This window comes from Cardiocondyla obscurior, linkage group LG27 (genome assembly GCF_019399895.1).
Source record: "Cardiocondyla obscurior isolate alpha-2009 linkage group LG27, Cobs3.1, whole genome shotgun sequence".
Lineage (NCBI taxonomy): Eukaryota > Metazoa > Arthropoda > Insecta > Hymenoptera > Formicidae > Cardiocondyla > Cardiocondyla obscurior.
The window spans coordinates 731427-748321 of NC_091890.1; the positions used below are offsets into that span (position 1 = coordinate 731427).

At 43.5% G+C, this 16895-nt stretch overlaps 3 protein-coding genes across 5 annotated transcripts in view; 2 read left to right on the plus strand and 1 right to left on the minus strand.

Moving 5' to 3' along the window:
• The window catches only part of LOC139112251 (retinoid-inducible serine carboxypeptidase), a 33215-nt gene that overhangs the window by 12279 nt on the left and 4041 nt on the right, over window positions 1–16895 (minus strand). The window lies entirely within an intron of this gene.
• LOC139112223 (uncharacterized) lies at window positions 1038–6442 on the plus strand. The gene is made up of 2 exons (XM_070673096.1): window positions 1038–1698; window positions 1873–6442. Exons 1-2 carry the CDS (start codon window positions 1616–1618, stop codon window positions 3344–3346), a joined length of 1557 nt encoding a protein of 518 aa, XP_070529197.1. The 5' UTR covers window positions 1038–1615; the 3' UTR covers window positions 3347–6442.
• LOC139112153 (uncharacterized) lies at window positions 14114–16011 on the plus strand (the record flags this gene model as incomplete). The annotated part of the gene is made up of 2 exons (XM_070672968.1): window positions 14114–14250; window positions 14393–16011. Coding segments are annotated over 2 exons (1722 nt in total), but the record flags the coding sequence as incomplete, so codon positions are not given.

Sequence of the window (16895 nt, forward strand, 5' to 3'; positions counted from 1 at the left end):
ATAATATATCACCATCTCAGGGCGATATTTTTATTTCCTTGCGTAACAAAGAGCGAAATATTGTCACTTGAAATTTTCACACGTACAATTCTTTAATTAATAAACGTGACAGAAATTTTTCATTAACGATATTTTTAATTTTTCTTTTTTTTTTTGTCGTGTATTATTAAAAAAAAAATTTTACTTGATTTTCGCGCGCTTCGTTAATTCGAGTTTAATAAATCGGTATTTAATTAGAGAGCACAGATGCACAGATAACGTTTATCTGATTTCCCTCGTAGACAAACGGAAACATGCCGCGCTAACTGGATAAAGACAATAAAGATAAAACGAATTAATCAGCAGGTAATTTCACATGCCAATGTCAACGTAAAATAGTATAATATATAGGTATGTAAAGTGATTCGCGTAAAGCCGGATTAAAATGAAAGTGAGCCAAGGTTATTATCGTACGCGTAGATATGCGCAGACAATTATTATTGTTATGTTAATCTGAGAAGAAATGAATCTATGATGTTTGATCAGTATATAATAACGCGTAATTATTGAATTTCTGAAACCTCACAGTAATATCCGGTGCAACAAAAAAGAAAAAAATTGCAACAAAGATTCGCGACTTTTTATAATTATTAACAAACACATTTTTTTTTTTTTAATCTATCAAGGGCGATAAAATAAATTTATTTTCCCTCTCAATCACCTGCTATTTAAAGCTGTCTATGTTAATTGTTATTTTCACCGAGGTAAAATTGATTTCAAATGGAAATCGTGAAATTTATGAACGAAAGGACGTGACGCTCACGTTCACGCGTATCTAAGTATGCATAAATAGTCAAACGGCCCCAAAATAATTTTTGTGAAAGACCGAAAGAGAAAGAAGGAAGGGAGCACAAGTGGGACGACTAAAACACTTGATGTCCCGTCGCCGCAGGGCTGAATACAAGTAACAGGTACTGCCTAAGGGTAATGCTCGACGGAAAAGAGAAATAAAAAAAAGTAAAATAAAAATAAAAAATAAAAAAAAATAGAAAGAAAAGAGGAGTCTCGAAGCCCACTTTCCTTTAATTTAACCACCGGGACAGGTTTTACGGTTCCGGTGGCCCCTACTGGAAGCACGGAGATAACGACGAGGTGGAGAAATGGGGGGTCGACCCAATTCGCGCCGGTGTTTACGTCGGATGGTGTTCACACGGCGGCGAACACTTTCATTTTTGAGAGACGCGCTTGTGACTCGAGCGCGTAGAAATCCGTCCGCAGGATTTCCGTCCGCGCGCAATGAGAGACTAAGAGCCGAAGACCCGAGAGCGGGAAGCTGATGGCGAGAATGAGATAATTATGCTACCGCGACACGCTCGAGAAAAGAAGACTAATTACCTCGCGGCGAGGCACCCACTATTTCGCACGGTCGATCGCACAATTAGCGTATCTTTGTTCTTTTTCATGTAGATAGTTATCAGTCATTTAATCTTTGCGTCATATCTAATTGCGAGAAGGAAACCACGGCGTGCTCTCCTTACACGAAGAATTAATTTTCTCCAAAAATATTAAATTGCTTCCTCGGTTTTATCTTCTTGAATTTTTTTTTTTAATATATAGACTTTTAATTGTAAAATTAATGGAAAAAAAATTCTTTCAGACAATATTATGCGGCCTCTTTGTTATTTCCGCGCTTGGAGACCCGATTAGAACAAAGAGAGAGTGAGTATATATTAATACTTGAGATATAAAAAAATTTTCTTTTTAGCTTTACGTGGCATTTGTAAAAAGTATTAATTTTTGCAACGTAATATTAAATGATATTAAAATTATATAAGTTTATTAAATTATAATATATACGCATATAGTGTTCTAATAAAAAAAAATATATCGCAGGCCTCCTATAAGCTCGCAGTATGGCGCGCCATCGACGTCCTATGGTGCACCGAACGCAGGACCGTCTGATTCTTATAGCCCACCTTCGAGCTCTTACGGAGCACCCTCGGATTCATATGGAGCACCACCTCCGCCGTCATCGTCTTACGGTGCGCCATCGTCGTCTTACGGTGCTCCCTCGTCATCTTACGGCGCACCGTCAGGACCTTCGTCATCTTACGGGGCGCCGTCGGATCACGGATCCTTCGGCGGTGGTCACGGCGGGGGTTCGTTAAATCTCGGCGGTGGGGACCACGGAGGTCCCTCGTCGTCTTACGGGGCACCGTCCGGGCCCTCGTCGTCTTACGGGGCACCATCTGATCACGGATCCTTCGGCGGGGGAGGATCCTTCGACGGAGGATCTTTCGGCGGTGGGCACGGATCTTTCGACGACGATCACGGTTCCAGCGGCGGTGGGGGATCATTCGACGATCACGGATCGAGCGGCTTCGGAGGAAGCAGCGGCGGTTACGGCGGGGGTGGCGGCCACGGCGGCGGAGGTGGTGGCCACGGAGGCGGGGGTGGAGGCCACGGAGGCGGGGGTGGCGGTCACGGAGACGGCGGTGATTTCGGATCGATCGGCGACTCTTACGGCCCGCCGTCGCCACCCTCTGGATCCTACGGACCGCCGGCGCACGATCACGGCCCGAAGGGAGTGTGGAAGAAAAAATTGGTATGGAAGCCCGAATGGAAACAGATCTGGAAAACCGAGTCGAAGATGATCTGGAAGCAGGAATGGAAGAAGGTCCAGGTACCGGTCTGGAAGGAGATTCAAGTACCCGCGTGGAAGGAGATTAAAGTACCCGCTTGGAAAAAGGTGCAGAAGCCAGTTTGGAAGCAGATCCAAGTACCGGCTTGGAAGGAGGTTCAAGTACCGGCTTGGAAGAAGGTATGGAAACCCGTTTGGAAGGAAGTTCAAGTTCCCGTATGGAAAGAGGTTCAAGTACCCGACTGGAAGAAGATCTGGGTGCCGGAATGGGTTAAAATCGGCATCCCGGGAGAGCACAACGTGGGCAAAGATCACCACGGCTGGCAGTACACCAGCCACGATCTGTGGAAGAAGAAACTGGTCTGGAAGCCGGTCTGGAAAAAAATCTGGCGAACGGAAAAGAAGCAGGCTTGGGTGAGCGATAAGAAATTAGAATGGAAGGCCGAGTGGAAACAAATCTGGAAAACGGAGAAGAAGCAAATCTGGGTGTCGGACAAGAAGCTGATCTGGCAGGAGGAGTCGGTGCAAGTATGGGTGCCGCAGAAGAAACAGATTTGGGTCACGCAGAAGAAGCAGGTGTGGAAAGACGAGTGGAAGAGCAAGTGGGTCCCGGCTTGGAAGGAAGTCCAAGTACCGGCTTGGAAGAAAATCTGGAAGCCCGTCTGGGAGAAAGTTTGGGTTCCCATCGAGTCCCACCACGACGACGATCATCACGGTTACAAGTAGATCGTCGTCGAGAGTCACGTTCCGCTGGTTCGATCTTTCTTCTACGTTTGCATCGTGACGCTATAAGGTCGTAAGGTCGATTTGGAAAATTGTCGAAGAATCGCGTCGAGCAAGAAAGTAGGTCGGCTCTTATAATGCCTTGTGATAATGGATTACTACGTCGGTAAATGAATACATAAATACATATAGGTACGTCCGAAAGGAGAAAAGGGAAGGCCGACTAGTAGCTACGTACCGTAAGAACAAGAGGAAAGCCTGTAACTAACGGTTAGAAAGCATCGCAACTATGAGATATGCACGAAAGTGAAAATTTTCGTTTCATCATTTTGACTACAGAAGCAAGCGACTCTGACTCGCGTAGCATCCAGTCGCTCGAATTCTTTGTAAAATATTGCAGAACCGAAATAATCAATCAACGAGATATCATCGCGAAAGTGAGATGCGTATTAATAATTTATCTTTATCACTTAAATCTGTAACGATGCATCTTTGTAGATTGTACGATCCGCTAAATTTATCTCCGAAGCAAATTATCGCGAAGGAAAAAAAATTTTGCCAGTTGTTCGTTTGGAAAATGATATCGTAACTCAATTACTTATTATTAATTTTTTTTCGTTCGTTGTTGTTTTTTTCTTTCTTTTTAATTCAATGTGAATAATCCATAGCGTCGCATGGCCACGTGCGTAATTAATATCATGTGTAATTAATACCTTACTGTGTAAATATGGTTTGATTTTTGGGACGTGTACATGTGAATATTTTTTTATACGTAATAAATATTATTTTATACTACGTTACAAATTAATTATACACTTCCATTATACATAAATTATTTTTGTTTCGTTACTTAAAATAAAGAATTGTTAGAAAAAAAAAAATTATATAAACTTTGCAGATGCATATATTCATGCAATCTTATATTATATAATATGATAAAGTCAAGTTCGTTCGTAAACAAATGATAAAATCAACTCACGCTTTTTCGCACAAGACGTAATACTCATATCAAAATTAATATCACAAGTTATAAAATATGTAATAAAACTTTTACATTTTTGTAAATTATTATTGACGTTTAATTAAAGATATACGTCGATGTAAATGAAAACACGCTCGAGAACGCTTTAAAACCATTTCATTAAAATCACAAAGGACATTTAATAATATTAAAATTTATTCCAAGAAGCAGACGTAACAAATTTGTAATAAAGCCGCTTTTATTCTCCCTTCGTGACCGTGACGATTTTTAAACGCCTATTCGCTCGTGATAATCGTGCGCTTGAAAGTGCTCCGTGCCTTCCGTAAAATTTTATTAAGATATCGCCCGCGAACGTACGATCCGTTAGCCCGTGAAGCCATTAATTCACATTAGTTTATATGAAAGTACGATAGCTTTCATACGAGGATGCGCTGTGCAACGCGTAGAAGGCAATCGGAAGGATGACGAGGCGGAAGAGCGAGAGGGGCGCGATGCTTTCTAAGGATAAGAATCGAGAATCGAGCGAGCAAACGTATCTCTCAGGGTCTTCAGGGTCGCGAGACGAACTCGCGACCTTTACTTTCTCCGCGATCGTGCCGCAACAACGTGCTACGGGGGCGAAGCTACGTGAGGCTGCAGAAAAAAAAAAAGGAGGCTGCAAGCCTGAGAGGGAAGGCAAACCGACGACCGGAAGTGGTACACGGCTGGTAAATCTCCCGTGGCAGTTTAATGAGGACGTATACGAACCCGAAAGGAGCCGGAGAATACGCCAAAAGTACTTTCGATTCAGAGTCGAGAGTAATCGATCAATCGGCCACACTTTCATCTTTCGGCGGCTATGATTTTGACGATCGTCCGAAAATTATTGCGAAATTACAAGCGAAGGCAGCAGCTCTCTCAAATTTCTAATCTCAATCCGTCCGCGATTAATTAATTTACGTGCGCAAACAGTGCGTTAATTACAATTATTATTATTATTATATTTTAATTGCACAGACAAATCATGATATTCAATTTTATCTCGAATAATTAATTTAACGGGCTCGCTTGTGAGAAAAGTCGCAATCGAAACTAAGACAAAATGTGACGAAGCGCTACGATGACTCGTGGAAAACCGAGAGGTTCAGTGAAAGGAAACGGGATTATGTGCTTTTTGTCAAAATTCTACCACTCATCCCTCGATAACGGCGTAAGCGAAAGTCGCGGCTAATAAAAAGTAAAAGTCCGACGTTCCTGCGCGCCGAGACAATGTCGAAATCGGCCCGCGAGGATGCTCGCCGGGCAACGGAGATGTGATCCCCCGCCTTCCTCATTACGCCGACCTTAATTACAAGCGTTCCAGCATTTCTCTCCTCTTCTCGCCCGAGGGAAGACGGGGCGCGGGCATTAAAGTCGCTTTCGAGCCTTTCGCCTGCAGCGGGCAGCCGGCAAGAGGCCTCGAGCGGGTTCTCACAGGGGCCTGGGTCGCATTAGCATATAATGACGCGGGTATAAACTTGAGGAAAAGCTCCGATTAACGGATTCGCGAGACTCGTCCGGAGAGTGAAAGTACTCGTGCAAGTGCTCGACAAGTTCCCCCTCGAGACAAGTATTATATATACGTGCTTGTATCGCGCGCGATCGCTCGGCACGTTCGCGATCGTAAACGCGAGGCGGGCAAAGACCTCTGACTTTTTTTTTTTTTCCACGTCTATTCGCTGGAGGATACGCGTCTAAACGTACCCGGCATAACTTATTGCGCTCGTCGACGCTAAATAGCGGCTGGTGTTGGATAACGATCCACGTGAACTCTCTTTATCTCTCCCATTAAAATCACCTACCGATCGTCGACGAAAATCTCCGACGCGTCCACCCTCGGCGGCCGCGCTAAGCTAACAAACTATAAATCACCGGCAATCACCGCGGGAATTGACTAGCAAATTAATCGGCGAATCAGCGTGACGATCCGTTGCAATTAAAATTCCTTGCAGCTCATAAAACGCCGGTCGGAGCCGCCGGAATATCTTCTCGACGAAGTCGCATCTCGCGGCGAGGACCCCAAGCGAGATTTACGTCGCTTTAATAAACCCATAAATTTCGGTACATCAAAACATCGAGCGTGTTCGTATTAATCAACCGTGCATAATGAACCGAATAAATTTTCGCCAGCTTCTCCGAGGAGTCAAATGTATTCCGAAGCACGTGTCTCGTTTCTCATCCAATTGGCACAGTTCGATAAGAGGCTGGTCCAAGTTCGGAACCAAGAGGTTCGCTTCAAGATTTATTATCGCGGATGGCCTTAATCCGTTGACCTTGGCCTTGCTTTAATGCCGCCGATAATGCACCGTGCGAATCTTATCCGCGAAATATGACATAAATCGAGGCCGACGCTTTCGCGTAATCGTGAGATCGTTTCCCGCGAGGACGTATCTGATCGCGAATGGAAAGTGAAATTCGTTCGGGTTTGCTGTAATCAGCGGAGCGTTATCTGGGTGAAATTACACGCCCGATGATCGGTGTCGTAAGCAATCATTATTCTCTCCGGTCTCATTCGTAATGTCTCTGTTGCTCCAACGCGAATATGTTTATGCATTTCGACCGCGCACGAAGTGATTCATCGATAAAAACGTCTGCGAATCGTCTGTTAGATTTGTAATAAAAAATTGTTTTTATTTTTAATATTTAAAATTTCGAGAGATTGCACTTTTACTTTGCAGGAGGATCGAACTTATTTTGTGATTTAAGAAATTAGGGTTTTTTTTCTTTTTTTTTCTTTTACTAGGTTTTGAAAATTAGTTTTTGTTTTGTTTTGTTATAATATATTTTCTATTGTTTTTTTAGAACCGTCATTATGCTGCCATCTGGTAATATTGTTGCAAAGTTACTTGATTCTCCTATTTGTTCAAGTGCAAGTACGAATCGCCTTTCTCTTCTAAGAAAATGCCGACTGATTTTCAAACGCTTGTTTAGCAATGTCTTTGCAGTAGTAACGCTTTACTTACAGTCGAGTAATTTAATTTTGTTTCTTGTAAAATTAAAAAAAGAAATGTAAGCGTAAAAATAAAAATATAATAATTACAACAATTTAAAGAAATCAAAGAAAAAAAGAAAAAATTTGGAAGTTTATTTTTAAATCTATCTTCAGCATTTTTTTTTCTTTTTTTTTATCTAGAACAACGAGAAATTTATTTCGGAAATAAATTCTACGAGAAAAACTTTCTAAATACCTAACTACAAAATTGGAATATATCTAAAAGTGGATTTCCACCGGTCATTATTTATTTTTAGCGCTTTAATTAACGAATGCGCAAGAGACTTTGGTCTCTACAGACTGATTGGGCACACTTGTATACAGATTTCACCCAGATAGGGCGCATCGCCGATCGCCGAGTCAGGACGAATTTCACTTTCGAGCCAAGCTCGTGTCTCGAGCGCATCGCTCGAGCGAACGATGCACTCGTAGCTCTCTACTCATCCATCGAGTACTACGGAAGGTCGTTTGCGGGTCGGAAACCTGCTCTTGCGGCCACATTTCTCCGGTTCCGCCGATCGACAGGGCCGCAAGTATCTCCGTACACCGCGACAGGTGCATCAAACCGATCTCCGTTTGTTTCACGTACCGAAATAATGTGTTAAAAAAAAACCAAAAAAAAAAAACCAAAAAAAAACAGTACCAACTTTCTCGTTTCATCTTCGCCGGTCTAATTCAACCGCGAACGAAGTAAATCGGAGTAGACATCGAGCATCAAGGTCAGATCTGACAGAACCGTCGTTTTACGCAAGAACGTTCACCGAATGCGTGCGAGAGCCGATGCGGCACGCGCGTCGCGCGTCCATCCCTGACGGAAAACCGCTAGATCTACGCGGCCCCGAGTTGTCGCGCGGCTCGATCGTTCCGATCGGCCGAGGATCGTCGTTTATAAAGCGAAAAGGTATATGCACTTTACGATCGCCGCCCGACCACTTTCCCGCCGTGGAAAACTCGGCGCGGATGACTTACCTCGCCGCCGCGTATCGAGAGACTTTAAGATCGCAACGAAAATACAGACGCACGCCGAGGAAAACGGAAATCGTATAATAAAACCGGCGCCGGGACTTTGCTCGAGCAATTCCAGCTATGCGCGATGTATTCGAAAGCGAACTCCTTCCGGAATAAAATCGCGCGTACAAATCCGTAGAATCTCGGGACGCGAATAGAAAAAGAAATCTTAGGAGAATCGTTATTACATAACGAGTACTTTGAATATATTTTAGATTCCGTGGCATACAAAACAGCTTCGAGTTAAAAGACCTTTAAAGAAATTTGAAGAATAGATTCAGAGACGAGAATAAAAGTCTCGATAAATCAACGGCAACGATTTTTTTCTTTATTCGTCGATTAATTACGTCGCCAATCGTTTGAAGGATTTTCTCATTAATTTCAAAGGTTGTCGTTCGAAATTCCGATTGCTTCCGAAGTGTTCGAATGCGTAGCTTGAATTATTAAATAAAACCCATTTGATGTCGCTCGTTATTTACGAACGAATTATAATCGCAAATGTCGCGAGCACGTGCGAATACAATTAGATAGTCTATAAATCGAACGTCAATGACAATGTGGGCGTAGGAGAGTTTGGTGAAAGTGCTAAATGTCCGACTACGTGTGATGTAAGAGACGACGCACTCCGCAATTTGTCATGATCCGACCAGTCATTGCAACACGCTTCCTTATAGATCGCATTCTAATCGTGCCAGATATTATAATAACTGTGATTAATGATATTTTAGTGACAGGGAATATCTCCATCTTTTATTTATCCCGTTTGGAATCGTCAAAGTATTCGAAATCGTTTACATTATGCCGCAAAATGTCAATCTCTCGGTTGAAAATAATTTTCTAAAGCTGTACACGGTACACGTGAGATAAATAAATAAATTCTTATCGAACGATTTAAAGACGACGGTTCTAATTTTTGCAGAGTGCAAGTTAACGCGAGATACGCACGGAATAATGATAAAGAAGGCTGAGGAATTTCATTCTTGTTCGCGTGAGAAGGTATCTCTCGCTTCTGAATGAGAAGAATCGGTATCGCGTGTGGCGTAAAAACTGATTGCGTGACTGGGACAATCACGTTGACTTAGAGAGCTTATCTCTCGTATCGCGAATCGCATCGTGCCGGGAGTTTTCTATCTCGCGAGGAATCTGTCCGAATCGTACGATCGAGCGATCTTAAAATCGTTGCATTTTCGCTGCATAAATAATCCGTGAATAAAAAAACAAATTAACGTAGACACGCACGGCACGTAAGTCGTTGCAAGTTAAAAAAATTGATTAAAATTTGGATTCTTTTTTTTTTTTTTTTTTTAATTTAATTAATTTAATTAATTAATATTATTTATTTAATTTATTTAATAAATAAATTTAATTAAAATGCGTATTAGTAAAGTCTCGGCAGGCGACCGCGCGGCTAACGTCCTAATTAACAGCAGGTGAAGCCGACGATTGCGTAACCGTGTCTTTTTATAGTCACCGCAACGTAGGACGCAACGCGACATTACGGATGCTCGACGTCATTCGCGGTTTCGGAGCCGTCGCAACGTGACTTTTCACTCGCGAAGCAACACGTTCGCTCGCTCGCACGTCGACGAAGAGACGCGATCTCTCCTGCCCGCAATTTGATCTCCCGTGACATTAATGGCGTTTATAAATATTCATATTCGTTGCACGAGTTTTGACACTCGGGCACGCGCGATTATTGATCGCAGCTCGGGGCCGGGCGCGAGAATTCGGAAGTGCACGCCGGTCTTCGGGGCTTCGAAGAAACTTAAAAGTAAATTATTTTCCTCGTATCACGATTTCGAAAGATTAACTTTCTTCCGCGAACTTTCTTCGACGGTGTGCGCAGCAGATTGCAATGAGCGTTTGAAATCAAGCACTCGAGATGCTTGCGCGGACCGATAAAGCCGCTGTAAAGTTGCAAAAGAATTTTAACGGCCCGACCGCAAGATAGGCGGAATAACAGGAATAAGAAAGGCTAGTAAGACATTTAAAGTAATAAAAAAAAAAGGTACTTGTTCCGGCCTTCAGGTGTAAATCCTCAGTTAATTAGACCGCAAACCAGAGGAAACGCAAAAAAGTGAAAATCTGTGAAGAACGTGATTGAAACGCGTGAATAAAAAGAGTTGATTTCGGGGTTTTCGTTGGAACGCGAGAATATTGAAATCCGAAACGCAAGTTTTCTCAGATCTAAATTGTCAAATAAATAAATAATTAAATTAAATTAAATTAAATTAAAATAAAATAAATAATTAAATTAAATTAAAATAAAATAAAATAAAATAAATCAAAATCACGAGTCAACCCGCTGATTTAATTATGCCGGATTACGTGCGATTATCTAACGACGAGCGATGCAACAGATTCACTTTTTAGAGTTTGCTCATTGTATAAGTCCCTCTAATGAGTCGGCAAAGGTTTCGGGGCGGCGACGGCTCGCGGTGAATGACTTTTTCTTTTTTTAGACTCGTCGGTGTTTGAAAAAATCCTAAGGCGAGTGCAAATAGAAAATTCGGACCGGTAGAAATCCCGGCCCGTTTACACTCGAGCCGTTCGACATATCGACCAATACGCTTTTGCTTTCTAAATGTTGCGACCCTCGAGATGTACGGAGATACCTCTCGAGAAACGTCCTCTCGTTATTTGGGTTACCAAGACGAGCCTACAATTCCTCTACCTATCTCGTCCGATTGCGTTTGCCTATATATCGCCGATTTATCTCGTCTCGGATTTCAAATTTCTCCCCGATTATGCCACGCTCGCCTGCGAGATTCTAAAAGACGTAAATGGAGGACGAGAACAGCGCCGGGGTACAAAATGCGTTTCGAGCAGAACGAAAGTTAATAATAATTTATGCGTACGATAATTCTTCATGCCTCACGGCGCGAGATTTCATCCGGAAAGATCAAAATACTCTTATCTGATTGCATGTAAAAAGACGAGGAAGGCGAAAATGTTCGATACGCAAAATAGAGAAAAATTCAAGACAGGGTAAATTTAAATAAAAAAAAATTAATATTTCCAGACGGATTTTTTAATTTAAATATTTTTTTTTAATTATTTATCTATCGTTTAAGATTCTCTTTGACGTTCCTATCTCGTTCAAATACATCGTCCAGTTGCGAAATTATTAACCTGCGACTGACCGAAGGCGGATATTCTCGTTAAAGAACGATCCTGGCCTGCGGCGGACTCCTCCGGCGCAATTTTTGTCCGAACCGCTCTCGTCTATAGACGCGAAAATCTGGAGCAGCCCATCACGGACGAGTGATTTACGAACCGGAATAGCGAGTACGTGCACCCCGAGTCTCGTGCGCGGAGCGCCCGACTCTCTAGCGGTCCCCGCGAACGAGAAGAATTCACTTTCATCCGCGCGAAGTCGGCGCGACGTGTTAAACGGATATACGCACTTAACGCGGTTTAACGTCCACTCGAACGCGCCCACCGTTCTCCTCGTTTTCTACTTCGTTCCTCGGCGTCGTTCCTCTCCGATATCGCTCCGGATATCGTTTCTTGGCGAAGCGAGAGCGCCGCGGCACTCTCGCTATCACTCTGGAATCTCACGAGCGCGCCCCCCTCGTTAGATCTAATTTACTCGGTCGCTCGTTGCCCGCGCATTGTTGTCTCCGCGATAAAAAGCGGAAAATGCGCTTGCACACGCCGCGAAACCATTCTCCGGCGTGCAGCGCTTTCTCCCAAGAACGCCGTCGGAGGAAAATCGCACGGTCGTAAGCTTCGCGCAAAACAGAGCGATTAGTGCAAACGGCAAGGGCCACGGGGATCGCCCGGTAATTCCTCCCGCGTTACGAGATTGTATTCGAATCGCTTCTAAATGATCCCGATTCCACGCTCTCGCCGTAATACGCTATTTCGTTTCGCGGGCAATTCCGCTACCTTTAACGGGATCCGTTTCGCAATTAGCGAGCGCGTATCCTTTGCGCGATTATTACGTTCGGCGCGCTACTTTAATATTTGTTTCTTTTGTCAATTTTTTTAATTATTTTTGAAACAATTTTTGAACGAGATGTTCGGAGATATTCAGTGCTTAATTTTGCCTTCAAAACGGTAACTGCTTTGGAGTGGAAAAATATATTTGTTTCTTTTGTCAATTTTTTAATTATTGTTCAAACAATTTTGGAAAGAGATGTCGGAGATATTCAGTGCTTAATTTTGCCTTCAAAACGGTAACTGCTTTGGAGTGGAGAAATATATTTGTTTTCTTTAACGATTTTAATGCTGCGAGAAATGATCGACGATGGGAAAAAAATCTGTTTCGGCGCCACGAATCGCGGCTGCGGATTGGGAAAATAATCACGGCGCGTACCAGACTGTTATTAATAATTTACATTACGTCCGTATCGGCATTATTACCGTGTATTAATATAGGAAATAGATAGCGGCGGCTTTCGCGGAGCGGACACGCGGGGACAGCGACCGGTTCGCTGCGAAAGAAAACGAGAAACTTCGAGATATCTAATCAGGAAGGCATTAAGGAAAGCACCGGCGTGTCTTTTCTCTTTCCGGCAATATAAAAATAATCTGGAGCGCCGAGAGGGTAACCTTGTCGCATAACCTTGCAAGGCCTGAACTTCACCGTTGAAACACAGGCGCGGGAATAAACTGGAGGTCGAAAACGCTCGCTGGTTGCTCGACCGGATCGTGCTCTCGATCACTTTCTCCGAGTAGATGATACGGCTCGGCCGGACAGGAGGCCCGGCCGGAAGTGGGGGGGGCTGCTGGAAGGAGGACGACGGTGGAAGAGTTCCGCAAGGTGGAGGAAGAAGAGGAGGGTTTCGCAAGGGGTACCGGACCCGAAACGACGCTACCACTACCTTCGTTCTTAAGGAATTCCACGAGTTCCACCACGTGGGGTGCCGTCGTGGGACCACCTCCACCCGTCGACCTCCCGCTGTTCCTTCGCCGCGATCCTCCCGCCAGCGATGCCTTCAGGGGAGGATACGCGCCTATATAACTACGACGTTCCGGTGATTGGACGAAGTAAACTACGTTTTCCTGCGGCCAGGAAACAGGAGTACGCGGCCCGAGCCCGACGGGCGGCACTGCGAGAAATATGAGGATTCGCCCGGGACGCGCGGTCAGTTTTGATATTAATTTTTCAAGTCTTTTCCGATCGGTGCGACTATCGGGGAAATTGTGCCCGCGCTAATTGTATTCGTCACCCCGCGCGACCTTTTAATCGTTGCTCCGCAATGCGAAAAGATTTTTCGAAAAGTGCGTCGCTTCAAAGTTCGAGCAGACACTTCTTTGATGCTTGTCGCTTGTCGAGCGGCGGATTGTAAATGGTTGAAATTTTCGAGGGATACGTCGGCTTTTTCTTATTTTTATTTCGTCGGTGTTTCTTTTTTTTTTTTTTTTTAATTTTATTTTAACCGCATCGCGTGACGTTACAATTAACTCTGAGAAAGAAACATTTTTTTTACGTACCGGTAAACATGTATAATTTATAGAGCCGTGAATTTGTAAATCCATCAGCTTACAATTTCTCTTTTATTTTTATAATAAATTTATATATGTATAAGACTAATTAATTTGTGAAATTATACGCGACTTTAAATTCCAGGACTTCATTTATACATATAAATATCTGAATTTATGAATATAAAATTACCGTTGGAATTTTTATACGCATAAATGTTTCTTTTTCTCCATCCTTTGAACTTCAAAACCTACTTGATTTTATTTATAAATCTTTGTTATATCCTAATAAAATATACGGAATATTCCCCCCAGGCATCTCATCATTATCTAAAAAAAACCATATTTCACACAAGCGATTAATCGCGGATTTCGTTCTTTACAGGCTGTACTAGCGCTGCTACTGCAGGCCGCACTTGTGGCGAGCAAGGCCGTGGAGCCAACGCAATTGCAGCAGCAAACGCGGCAAACTCCGTATGTATCAGAATTTATACGTTACAACGAGTTTAGAACCTCCCTGTAAATATCTCAATAATATAATCGCGAAAATAAAATAAAAAATAATACGAGGGCGAGCTCTATTAATTTATCCCTATCAACGCGATTATAATTACAGATACGGTACAGAAGCACAAAAGCGATGGGGAGGCGACGGCGGTGATTACGGAGGAGGCGGCGGCGGCGATTATGGAGGCGGCGGTGGCTTTGGAGGCGGCGGTGGCTTTGGAGGCGACGGTCATTTTGGAGGTGGGAATGGAGGAGGTCATTTCGGAGGAGGCGACGTCGGCGGTCATTTCGGCGGCGACGATATTGGCGGTCACGGTGGCTTTGGCGGTGGCGGAGGTCACTTAGACGGCGGAGGTATCGGCCCTTCGGGAGGAGGCGGCGGAGATATCGGCCCTTCGGGAGGAGGCGGCGGACATCTAGACGGAGGTGACTTTGGAGGTAACGGGGGAGGGATCGAGGCGCACCACGGCGGCCACGACGATCACCACGATAAGGGCTACTGGAAGAAGAAATTGGTTTGGAAGCCGGGATGGAAAAAGATCTGGAAGCCGGCGAAGAAGCAGATCTGGAAGCCCGCGTGGAAAAAGATTTGGAAACCTATCTGGGTGCCGACTCAGAAAGCCGTGTGGAAAGAGATTCAAGTACCTGCGTGGAAAAAGATCTGGAAGCCCGTGTGGAAGGAGATCCAAGTACCGGCGTGGAAGGAGATACAAGTGCCGGCTTGGAAAAAAATCTGGAAGCCGATTTGGCAGCCGATCAAGGTGCCCGCTTGGAAAGATATCCAGGTACCGGCGTGGAAGAAGATCTGGAAGCCGGTTTGGAAGGAGATTCAGGTACCGGTGTGGAAAGAATACCAAGTGCCCGCTTGGAAGAAGCTCTGGGTACCCGAATGGGTGAAAATTGGCATCCCAGGTGAACATTTTCACGGTACAGATCATCACGGGTGGCAATACACCAGCCACGATCTTTGGAAGAAGAAATTAATCTGGAAGCCGGTATGGAAGAAATATTGGAAATCAGCGAAGAAACAAATCTGGGTGCCCGACAAAAAGCTCGAGTGGAAAGAAGCCTGGAAGCAGGTGTGGAAACCAGCGAAGAAGCAAATCTGGGTGGAAGACAAGAAGCTGGCCTGGAAAGAAGCCTGGAAGCAGGTGTGGAAACCAGCGAAGAAGCAAATCTGGGTCCCCGACAAGAAGCTCGAGTGGAAAGAAGCTTGGAAGCAGATCTGGAAGTCCGATAAGAAACTAGAATGGATCCCCGACAAAAAGCTCGCCTGGAAGGAAGCGTGGAAGCAAATCTGGGTGCCAGCGTGGAAAGAAATTTGGGTGCCAGCGTGGAAAAAGATATGGAAACCAGTCTGGATATCCGAGTGGTTCCCCAACGAGGATCACCATCACCACGGCGGCTGGGACCGCAAGGACACGCTGGCTCAGAACACGCAGATTGTGCCTCACGGTCCTGAGAAAGACCTCCAGCAAAACAGGCAAGCGCAGCAAGCGCAGCAGCAACAGAAACAGAAGCAACAAGGGCAGCAGCAACAGGGACAACAAGTGGAGCAACGACAAGCAGACAACAAAATCGGATGGAGCAGATCTTTTCAAGCGAATTCTCCGACGATCACGCAGGACTTGGTACCCCCACCGGCTAATCAAAACGGAATCGGCCAAGCTAATTTCGCGTTTCCTAGCCGCTGATAAAAAGATTCTTGCGCGAAATAACACGCCCTGTAACCCGCAAAACAAAAAAAAGAAAGGAAAAAAAAATTGCTTGTACAAACATCTCCACGAGAGAGTGCTGTAACATAAGCCGCTGTATATATTACATGTTAGGATTAATGTAAGATAAGGTCGTGTAAAACTTAGTTACTCGAAATTGTTCGACTGACGCGCTTCCCCATTCTTCGGAATGTCACCCTTACCTTGACACGTCGTGATTATTACTTCTCAGTTTTTTTTTTGTTTTTTTTTTTTATATTTCTTTTATATACGTTGTTGTCTGTCCAATTGTTAACTAATACTGTTACGAATAAAGTTTGTAAGTTTTTTTTGTTAATTCTGTAATTTATTTTACCTTCTGCCTTCCTAAATATATTTTTTTATATGCAAGAACGGTAGTAGCTTTCACTTTGTTGATTGCTCTACGTGACGACAAAAATTAATTAAATATCTACAGGAGGAGAACGGTCTTCAAAGTATTTTTAACAATAAAATAAAATACAAAATTGCGAGCAACTTTTTATGTCCACGTACGGAAATGTAAATGTTAGAAAATGTTTCAACACGTCGGATAATTGGCGTATTTTCATAATTGATATATAATTTTAAACATACACAAATCACGTTTGCTTTCTAAATGCCGTTCAATTAATTTTCTTATTGGCAATATGTAAAATCAACGTATTTAATCTCTTTTTTTTTTATATAAATTATTGGCTTGTAAACAGCCTTAAATTTAATATTCCATTTTATTTATCTAAAGAGATGTATAACAAATTAGCATTGAATGAGAGAAAGCCCTGATATATGTTACACATTCAAGTTTACCGCTTCGTATAATTTCATTGACCACGGAAACGCATTAAAAAAAAAAAAAAAAAGGATAAGCGCATGCGA